We start from the raw sequence: 10,311 nt of genomic DNA, 5'->3' as shown, positions 1-10,311 counted from the left end.
GACCCGGAGTTGTACCTTGACCTTATGACAACTAGAACTGGATACTTAATAAAACACACCCTTCCAAGTGCCAGATATAACCCGGTGATCACTCTCTAACAGGGCGATGAGGAGGGGATCGCCGGGTAGGATTATGCTATGCGATGCTACTTGGTGAACTTACCATCTACTCTCTTCTACATGCTGCAAGATGGAGGCTGCCAGAAGCGTAGTCTTCGACAGGACTAGCTATCCCCCCTTATTCTGGCATTCTGCAGTTCAGTCCACTGATATGGCCCTTTACACATATAACCATGCATATGTAGTGTAGCTCCTTGCTTGCGAGTACTTTGGATGAGTACTCACGGTTGCTTTCTCCCTCTTTTCCCCTCTTTCCTTTCTACCTGGTTGTCGCAACCAGATGCTGGAGCCCAGGAGCCAGACGCCACCGTCGACGACGACTCCTACTACACCGGAGGTGCCTACTACTACGTGCAGCCCGCTGACGACGACCAGGAGTAGTTAGGAGGATCCCAGGCAGGAGGCCTGCGCCTCTTTCGATCTGTATCCCAGTTTGTGCTAGCCTTCTTAAGGCAAACTTGTTTAACTTATGTCTGTGCTCAGATATTGTTGCTTCCGCTGACTCGTCTATGATCGAGCACTTGTATTCGAGCCCTCGAGGCCCCTGGCTTGTATTATGATGCTTGTGTGACTTATTTATGTTTTAGAGTTGTGTTATGATATCTTCCCGTGAGTCCCTGATCTTGATCGTACACATTTGCGTGCATGATTAGTGTACGGTCAAATCAGGGGCGTCACAGTTACTATCCTTTTACCACACTTGTGCTTCAAAGTAGCACCATGTTCTTCATATAGAGAGTCTCATTCAGTTATCACTTTCATATACTAGTGGGAATTTTTCATTATAGAACTTGGCTTGTATATTCCGATGACTGGCTTCCTCAAATGCCCGAGGTCTTCATGAGCAAGCAAGTTGGATGCACACCCACTTAGTTTCCAGTTTGAGCTTTCATACACTTATAGCTCTAGTGCATCCGTTGCATGGCAATCCCTACTCCTCGCATTGACATCAATTGATGGGCATCTCCATAGCCCGTTGATTAGCCGCGTCGATGTGAGACTTTCTTCTTTTTGTCTTCTCCACCAAACCTCCATCATCATATGCTATTCCACCCATAGTGCTATGTCCATGGCTTGCACTCATGTATTGCGTGAGGGTTTGAAAAGGCTGAAGCGTGTTAAAAAGTATGAACCAATTGCTCGGCTTGTCATCGGGGTTGTGCATGATTTGAATGCTTTGTGTGGTGAAGATGGAGCATAGCCAGACTATATGATTTTGTAGGGATGAGCTTTCTTTGGCTATGTTATTTCGATAAGACATAATTGCTCGGTTGGTATGCTTGAAGTATATTACTGTTTTTATGTCAAATGATAGACTATTGCTTTGAATCACTCGTATCTTAATATTCATGCCATGATTAGACATATGATCAAGATTATGCTAGGTAGCATTCCACATCAAAAATTATCTTTTTTATCATTTACCTACTCGAGGACGAACAGGAATTAAGCTTGGGGATGCTGATACATCTCCGTCGTATCTATAATTTTTGATTGTTCCATGCCAATATTATTCAACTTTCATATACTTTTGACAACTTTTTATACTATTTTTGGGACTAACATATTGATCCAGTGTCCAGTGCCAGTTCCTGTTTGTTGCATGTTTATGTTTCACAGAATATCCATATCAAACGGAATCCAAACGGGATTAAAACGGACAGAGCTTATTTTTGGAATATTTGGAAAATCTGGGAGAAAGATCAACGCGAAACGGTGCCCGAGGTGGCCGCGAGGCAGGGGGCGCGCCCCTGACCCTCGTGGGCCACTTGTAAGGCGGTTGATGCCCTTCTTCGGCCGCAAGAAAGCTAATTTTTGGTTAAAAAAATCACGGCGAAGGTTTCAGTCCAATCGGAGTTACGAATCTCCATATATATACAAAACGGTGAAAGGGCAGCCCAGGAGAACGCAGAAACAGAGAGAGACAGAGAGACAGATCCAATCTCGGAGGGGCTCTCACCCCTCCCATGCCATGGAGGCCAAGGACCAGAGGGGAAACCCTTCTCCCATCTAGGGAGGAGGTCAAGGAAGAAGAGGAAGAAGGGGGCCCTTCTCCCCCTCTCCTCCGGTGGCGCCGGAACGCTGCCGTGGCCACCATCATCATCATCATCACCGCGATCTTCACCAACACCTCCGCCATCTTCACCAACATCTCCATCACCTTCCCCCCTCTATCTACAGCGGTCCACTCTCCCGCAACCCGCTGTACCCTCTACTTGAACATGGTGCTTTATGCTTCATATTATTATCCAATGATGTGTTGCCATCCTATGATGTCTGAGTAGATTTTCGTTGTCCTATCGGTGGTTGATGAATTGCTATGATTGATTTAATTTTCTTGTGGTTATGTTGCTGTCCTTTGGTGCCCATCATATGAGCGCACGTGTGGATCACACCATAGGGTTAGTTGTATGTTGATAGGACTATGTATTCGAGGGCAAGAGTGACAGAAGCTTCAGCCTAGCATAGAAATTGATGCATACGGGATTGAAGGGGGACCAATATATCTTAATGCTATGGTTGGGTTTTACCTTAATGAACGTTAGTAGTTGCGGATGCTTGCTAATAGTTCCAATCATAAGTGCATAGAATTCCAAGTAAGGGATGACATGCTAGCAGTGGCCTCTCCCACATAAAACTTGCTATCGGTCTAGTGAAGTAGTCAATTGCTTAGGGACAATTTCGCAACTCCTACCACCACTTTTCCACACTCGCTATATTTACTTTAGTTGTGTTTTTATCTAAGCAGCCCCTACTTTTTATTTACGCCCTCTTTATATTCTTGCAAACCTATCCAAAAATACCTACAAAGTACTTCTAGTTTCATACTTGTTTCCGGTAAAGCGAACGTTAAGCGTGCGTAGAGTTATATCGGTGGTCGATAGAACTTGAGGGAATATTTGTTCTACCTTTAGCTCCTCGTTGGGTTCGACACTCTTACTTATCGAAAGAGGCAACAATTGATCCCCTATACTTGTGGGTTATCAAAGTGCTAGCTCTTAATCATACCTCATGCATGCAACCAAACACCGAGTTCATGTGCCGCTTGGGCCAATGCAGGCAACCAGTGACGAATCTTGTAACAAAATCAAGGGCAGGCTCAAAGTTTAATGATGTAAAAAAAAGGCACTAACTCCCAGCTCTTTTGTGCGAACAAGGTCAAAATTTGCTAGAATACTACTAGGAACACATAGAGGCTAAATAAAGTCACGGACTCCCAGCTCTTTTGTGCAAACAAGGTTCAAGCCGAAAAAAAGTCATTAACTACTAAAATTTTCTTTTGTCTCTCTCGAGGGCAGGCTCAAGCCTATTAAAGTCTGCCCAGTTGATTCGACACTGCAGGCAACCAAACAAAGTGCACTTGTGTATTACCTAATGCAGGGACCCTAGATGCAGGCAACCAAACAACTCGCAAATGTCGCATGTGAGACTGTTTTTTCGGAACCAGGCTGGGTTAAGATGTGTATGCAATGCAATTACTATTCACTACGGCAACCAAACACGCCCTAACCGGATAATCGAAGCGTAGTGTAGGTGAGCCGAACACACCACAAGGAACATGGACAAGAAAATGCATTTGCGTGGTCGGGCCACCAGAAGCTGGTGGTGATCGGAGACCCGGTCTTGACAGCGAGGAGGAAGATATTAGCAGCAGACCAGAGGTGGCTGGCTGGGTTAGGTCTTCGTTCACTTGAAGGGCTCGACATACAGGATTTGGTCGTGTCAGTAGAGTACGGTAGCATGCATGGACATGGACCTGCCTGCATCGAGGTTTTCAGCTTCCTTTTGACTTACAGTTGTACGTACACTTGTCAGGTTTGGCATGAAGGCCACATGCAAAAAAAGTTGCACTACATGGACATTGCTGGGTTGGTCGCTACCGTTGCTGCTAGCTCCGCCTATCATGCATAGATCCAGCCGAAAGCAATGAGCATAGATACTAGCTAGGCTGTGCCATGGATTTTCTTTCCTGGAGATCTCGATCGAATCATGCACGCTTTCGAGTCGAAAGCTGAGGCCAGGCCACGTCGGCCGTGTCGATCGCCTCTTACCAGTGCAAGTGATGAGGCCAAGTGAGGAGGCGAGAGCCAGCTAGCCAGGCGCGTTTTGCTTTTCCAAAGTTGACGGATCGGATGAAAGTTGTGGATTGGAAAGATGAAAGATCCACGATCCGGCCGTCCATGGAGTGCGGGTGAAGCAAGGAAGCAAGCAAGGGCGTGTAGCTTTGTTGCTGCATGCTGTATTTTTTGTTGTTGCCGTGGGACCGCGCGAGCGAGACATGCCGGTAAAGCCATGCAGCGGCTATGTAACTATGCAAGGACGTAGCTAGGCTTGTCGTGCCAAAAGTACAGGGCAGGGCTAGAAGATATGCTAGCTAGGCCGGCCGGCAGCACCGGCGCCGGCAGGGCACATGCTGGCTGGCTAACGGTTCAAAAGTAGCGCCTCACCGACGTCGCCAGTCGCCACGGGCCGCCGTGGCAGAAACCACAAAAGGATCTAGTACAGGACCCGGCAGGAGACACTCGCAGTACATCAGTAAGACAATGAGTGGCCGGAGACAGCTTTACAAATTAAGAGAAACTAGAGCTCGACCAAGGACACTTGCCGTTGCAGTTGCAGTTGAGTACAGTCGAACCTGATGTTGGAGCTCGTTAATTTGGGACTAATTCCTTTTGCTGTCACACTGCGGGCGTAGCTAGTTAGTTCATGCTCCAAACATTTGGTGGAGCAATACGTTTGGTCTAGTGGGTCAGATGGTCCAGAGGTCAACACATATGCCGTTTGCTGGAGAATCGGACGTCGAGGGTTCAGGTTTCAGATTTCGTATCTGCCATTTTCAATTTGTTCGTCAAAGAGTGGGGCAAGAGATTAGGTCGACGTGCACTCTCCTGCCTTCTCCGGGCCAACTGCATTGCCGGAGCTATATATCGCCTACTACGAGGCAGAGTTCTGCCTCACCTCTATAGCGGGGGTTACTGGCTGGCAGTGGACGCGTGTCCTTTTCTCTATGTGGTTTCTTATAGATTTTTTTCACTATTTACAGCAGTTTTCTTCAGTTTTTTTAATCTTCGCCACTACCTTCTTTTTTCATTGTTTCTTTCTCCGTTTCTCTTTTTTTTTCCTTTTTCTAGCACATGAATAAATTTTTTATGCATTGTACGTTTTTCCTGTACACCAGGAACATTTTTCCATACGTGTTTAACATTGTTCAAATACATGATTAACTTTTTTTCAAATATGTGTTCTGATTTTTTTTGCATATACATTGTGCATTTTTGGTACATATAAAAATTATAAAAGTTCAAAAAATTTCAAATACTTGATTATTATTTTTTCAAGTACAATTTTAATTTTTTTAATATGTATTAAACATTTTCACGTACACATTACATTTTTTGGAATACTATAAAATATTTCTAAAATATGCAGACATTCTTGTAAATTATTTTTTCTAAATGTCAAAAACATATTTTTCAATTTTGTGCACATTTTTTAAAACGTAACATACATTTATTTGAACGGTCTAAAATATATAAAAAAATAACGTATACATGGTTGAAACACGTGAACATTTTTGATATGTCACAAAATTTTTGTGAATGCTATCAATATTCTTTTAAATTACACTAGCTAATTTTGTGCACCGTGCTAACATTTTCCAAATTCGTGATGAATATTTTTTTAAATCTGAAATACATTAAGTTTTTGGAATATACTTCCTCCGTTCCATAATGTAGTGCATACAATTTTCTTAAAGTCAAAATTTGAAAACTTTGACCAAGTTATTAGAGATAACTATTTGTATCTACAATTGCAGTACCAATCATATAAAGTATAAAAGTTCATCTTATAATGAATTTAATGATATAAGTTTGACATTCTAGATGTAAATGTATTTTCTCCACAATTTTGGTCAAAATTTATGATGCTTGACTTTTCAAAAAATCTATATGCACTACATTACTTAAGAGAGGGAGTGTGTATTTATAATATTTCGGAAATTTGAAGAAAAAAATTAAAGATGGAAAAAGGAAATATGGAAGTTGATTTGGGCAGGCCCATTTTACGTCCTTGAGGCAAATGCATCTGGAGGGAGCCGTGACTTGGAGCCCATGTTCAGCGGTCAATCTGGGCCGGAGACAGTGTCAAGCCCTTACAGCTAGGTCCAATTCGCACGCAGCACAAACAAAAAAAGATCTGGAGATATTTCCCGGTCCGGTGGGCTCCAGAAGCCGACGCTTTTGTCCGGTCATACGGATAAGCCTCTCCGGCTTGGCTTCCGCTTCAGCTTCCGCGCCTTGCTTGCTTGGTTGCCATTGCCGTCCGCTCGCAGCCTCGCGTTCTTGGATCAATTCCACGCGCAGACCACGCCACCCGTTGGAAATCCACGAGCTCTCTCGACGCCGCGTCCGGGAAGCCAGCAAGCCAATGCCGCTGCTCGCGCCGGGCCCGCGCGCGCTCTGCCGGGACCTCTACCGCGCCGCCGCGGCGCGGGAGCAGGCGGTCCCGTCCTCCGTGACGGCCTGCTCGACCGTCGGCGGGGCGCGGGCTGTGGGGCTGCGGCGAGGCGGCGTCGGTGGTGGTGCGAGAACAGGAAGAGGAGGGGTGAGGGCGGAGGCGGCCTACTTCTGGGACGCGTCGGTGCCGGTGGAGATGGGCGAGATCGACAGCATGGACAAGCTCGACGCCGCGCTCGCCTCCTCCGCCGAGCAAAACCAGCCCATCATCATCGACTGGTACGGCACCAGGACCACCCCTGCTCAATATGCACCCTGGCCGGCTGGCCTACCATTGCAGCTGCAGTGCAGCTTGATTTCCATAACTGCGTTGCTGCTCTGTTTTTACTAGTAAATCAGCATTCATGTCGCTGTAGTCTTCAACCATTTATCTCAGTCCTCGGATCAGATGCTGAGGCTTTAGTCAGTGTGTTCTTACCAGGATGGCCAGCTGGTGCCGGAAATGCATTTACCTGAAGCCCAAGCTGGAGAAGATAGCAGGGGAATTTCCAGGGTTGGTCTGAATTCCTTGAAATGATTTCATACCGTATCCATAAAATTTCATGATTCTTGATATTGGGATTATTGATAGCATTTGGTATATATCCACAACATTCAATCACTGTGGAATGTGCAGGGTCAATTTATTGATTCTGACTAAACAACACATCTCCTTCTTCCGCAGAGTCATGTTTTACTTTGTGGATGTGAATAAAGTTCCACAGGCCGTGGTGAAAAGAGGGAACATAAGTGTAAGTCAGCAAATTTTAGCTTGTGTTAGGCACTTCATCAATTTGAAGGGGAAATTTGAGTACTTGTTGGCTCACAACGACTCTGATATCATCTGACAAGTTTATTTTGGTTCTGTCATGGCTCCCATCTGTCTCTGCTTTAATCTTCAGAAAATGCCCACTATTCAGGTAACGTCATATTTGTTTGCTCAAGCTCTGCATTTGTCCCTTTATGGTTGAAATTCTGAATTTCTCATGATGATGCTTGCTCCTATTCATTTCCAGTTGTGGAAGGATGGAGAATGGAAGGAGGAAGTGATAGGAGGCCACAAAGCGTGGCTGGTGATGGATGAGGTTAGAGAAATGATCCACAAGTACAAGTGACCGATTACATACTCATTATACTGTATATAGAGGTTGGAGATGATCTCCTCGGACACTGCAACCCGATCAATAAAACTATATTCCAGCTCCTTAATACAGCAGAGATGGCCTATTCTGTTGGTCTGTTGCAAAACCCTCACTTGAATACTTCAGTTTTGTAAAATGGTGTATTGATCAGAAGTTAATATTTAGAAATGAAACAACAATCAAGAACTATATTCACAAGTCAATGGAAACAAATTCTGTAGAACTGAACAATCCACAGTCACAAATGATACAGAAGACAAACTGTGAAGAATCAAATAATTCATCATCCCGATTCAAATCAATGAACATATGTACAAGGCCCCACCCAACCTGATTTACATGCTGAGTTTTTTTAACAAATACCATTCTTAAATCTCAAACGGTCAAACCACGATAACAAACCCAGGACAGTTCAGAACAGAATTATCAAGCTCGCTAGTATCTACCCATTTGGTGTCAGAACTAACCAGCCGCTGACTCCAAGCTGCTCAATCCTCTTTGCGGCTACCCCAGCGGCGCGACGACCACGAAGAAGCCGACGAAGGCAAAGGAGAGTCGTCGTCGGTGCCGACGGGGACGTCGGAGAGCGGCGCCAGGACGCGGCGCACGCTCATGGACCGCATGGGCCGGAAGCTGAGGGACCGGAGCCTCTTGCTCTTGGAGAAGACGTCGGAGGAGTTGGTGAGGATGAGGTACACCAGCCCCTGCACGAGCAGGAACACGGCCACCTTGGCCAGCACGTCGCGGAGCTCCGGCGAGATGAGCGCCTCCTCCATGGTCATCGGCGGCGAGGGATCGGTGGATCAGTCAATCAAAGGGGATGGCGAATCACTTGTGGCAGATGATGAGGTCGCTCTTGTGTATCGGTGGATGCTTCGGCGGTGGTGGCCTCTGCCTGCTCGCCGGCTCTTTATATAGAGCTCTGCGCTTGGCTTGTGCTTGTGGATTGCCGTGGCATGTGCGACGGCGAGGCGTGATTATTTTTCTCTCGGTCGTGTACGCAAACGCAAGCGGTGAAACGTTGTGGGTTTCGTGGGCGCCTGATTGGCCGCGTTGCTTTGCCGGGAAGGAGAGGGCGGCGCAGCAGCTGCTGCTGTGGAACGAGTCTTTAGCTTCACGTTTTCATTTCCCCCCCTACTTTTGGTTTGGGACCTCGAGGTGGCGTCGTCGTGTCAACATCTTTGCGCCGCTGCAATGGTTTGACTTTGACCCGGGGGACGTGTGTCGTGCGTGCACTCGTGTGAAGGCTGCTAAGATTACTTGGACGGCTTGGGGGAGAGAGATGACTGACGTGGTGTTGTGATTCTCGAGGCAGACGGATAACGACTTATCTTATCCATCTACACTTGTCCAAGAAATCTCATCAGAACGTATTCTGGAAGCAGTGGTTTCCAACACACAGACGTGATTAGGGAGCACTGCACTCTACGTGCCAGTTCAAATTTACTGAACACGTTTTGTTGGTTATTAACCACAGGGTCAGGGTGTGTTGGTAAAGCTTCGAAAAATGACCATATCGCCGCGCCCATATCTTCGGTTTGACCAGCTAACATGGGGCTAATCTTCCCTGTACGCGCTAATTAGTAGTTTGAGTGCCTCGTATACGAAGACAGTCCCGCAAGTTGTAAGCGTCTCTTTCTAGAATATGTGTTTTGACCATCGGAATTAGTTATACGGGATTGCTATCTCGCCTCGCCGATTTCCGGATGCTACTGTGGTTCTGCCACGGGAACCTTCCGGCCGGGACCCGGCCAGCACTCCCATGTGCCGCCTTGATCTGCGTTAGGACGCGAGCACCGCCCGCCCTCGTTTCCTTGCCCGCACAAGCAAAACACCACCGGCACCGACTGGCGCTGGCAAGATAGGCAGCGCGCGCCAGCTAGCTAAGAGCATCTTCAGCCGTTGGCCTCTCAAGAGGCGCTAAAAATCGTCCCCAGAGCGCACCGGCGCAAAACACGCGCTGGGGCGTGATGCCACCCAGTCACGGCGCCCATATATTTAAAAAAAAATTAAAGTGCGGTACAAATATGGCGCAAATTCAACCATTTTCGGCGAGTTCAAACCAAATTCAACCAAACACGGCACAAACACGCCCACCCATACATATTTAAAATATTTTATAAAAAAACACACACTACTAGGCCCGCCCGCCGTCTCCCTCGCCTCGCCGCTCCTCGCCGCCTGCCGCCCGCCGCCCGCCGCCCTTGCAGTTCTACATGCCGAGGAGGCTGTAGAACCGCGTGTAGTCGCCGCCGCCGTCGTCGTCATCGTCGCCTCCGCCGCGGCCGCCGTCCCTGCTGCAACCCTCCCCCGGTTAACGCGGCGGGTTGGACAGTCCGGCGGCGTCCTCGTCGTCGTCGTCGCTGTCGAGGATCACGACGCCGTGCTCGTCCTCGCGCCCACGCTTGCGGGCGGCGATCTCCTCCAGGGCCCGGCGCTGTCGGACCATCTCGTCGCGGAGGTAATCATCGCGCGCCCACCGTAGGGCGTCCTCGTCGGAGAAGCCGTGCCGGGCTATCTCCTCGTACTCCGGGGGAAGGCTGGGCTCCGGT

At 47.5% G+C, this 10,311-nt stretch overlaps 2 protein-coding genes across 2 annotated transcripts; one reads left to right on the top strand and one right to left on the bottom strand.

The window, feature by feature from the left end:
- Positions 1–6,399: 6,399 nt before the first annotated feature.
- Positions 6,400–7,833, top strand: LOC123145629 (thioredoxin-like 3-1, chloroplastic). The gene is made up of 5 exons (XM_044565092.1): positions 6,400–6,857; positions 7,060–7,131; positions 7,303–7,369; positions 7,520–7,537; positions 7,634–7,833. The coding sequence occupies exons 1-5, from the start codon at positions 6,550–6,552 to the stop codon at positions 7,730–7,732; spliced, it is 564 nt and encodes a 187-aa protein (XP_044421027.1). The 5' UTR covers positions 6,400–6,549; the 3' UTR covers positions 7,733–7,833.
- Positions 7,834–8,023: 190 nt separating this feature from the next.
- Positions 8,024–8,772, bottom strand: LOC123145630 (uncharacterized). The gene has a single exon (XM_044565093.1). It carries the CDS (start codon positions 8,539–8,541, stop codon positions 8,248–8,250), a length of 294 nt encoding a protein of 97 aa, XP_044421028.1. The 5' UTR covers positions 8,542–8,772; the 3' UTR covers positions 8,024–8,247.
- Positions 8,773–10,311: the final 1,539 nt, after the last annotated feature.

This window comes from Triticum aestivum, chromosome 6D (assembly GCF_018294505.1).
Source record: "Triticum aestivum cultivar Chinese Spring chromosome 6D, IWGSC CS RefSeq v2.1, whole genome shotgun sequence".
NCBI lineage: Eukaryota > Viridiplantae > Streptophyta > Magnoliopsida > Poales > Poaceae > Triticum > Triticum aestivum.
Note: the sequence above shows the minus strand (reverse complement) of the source record. Positions and strands in the feature narration are given on the sequence as shown.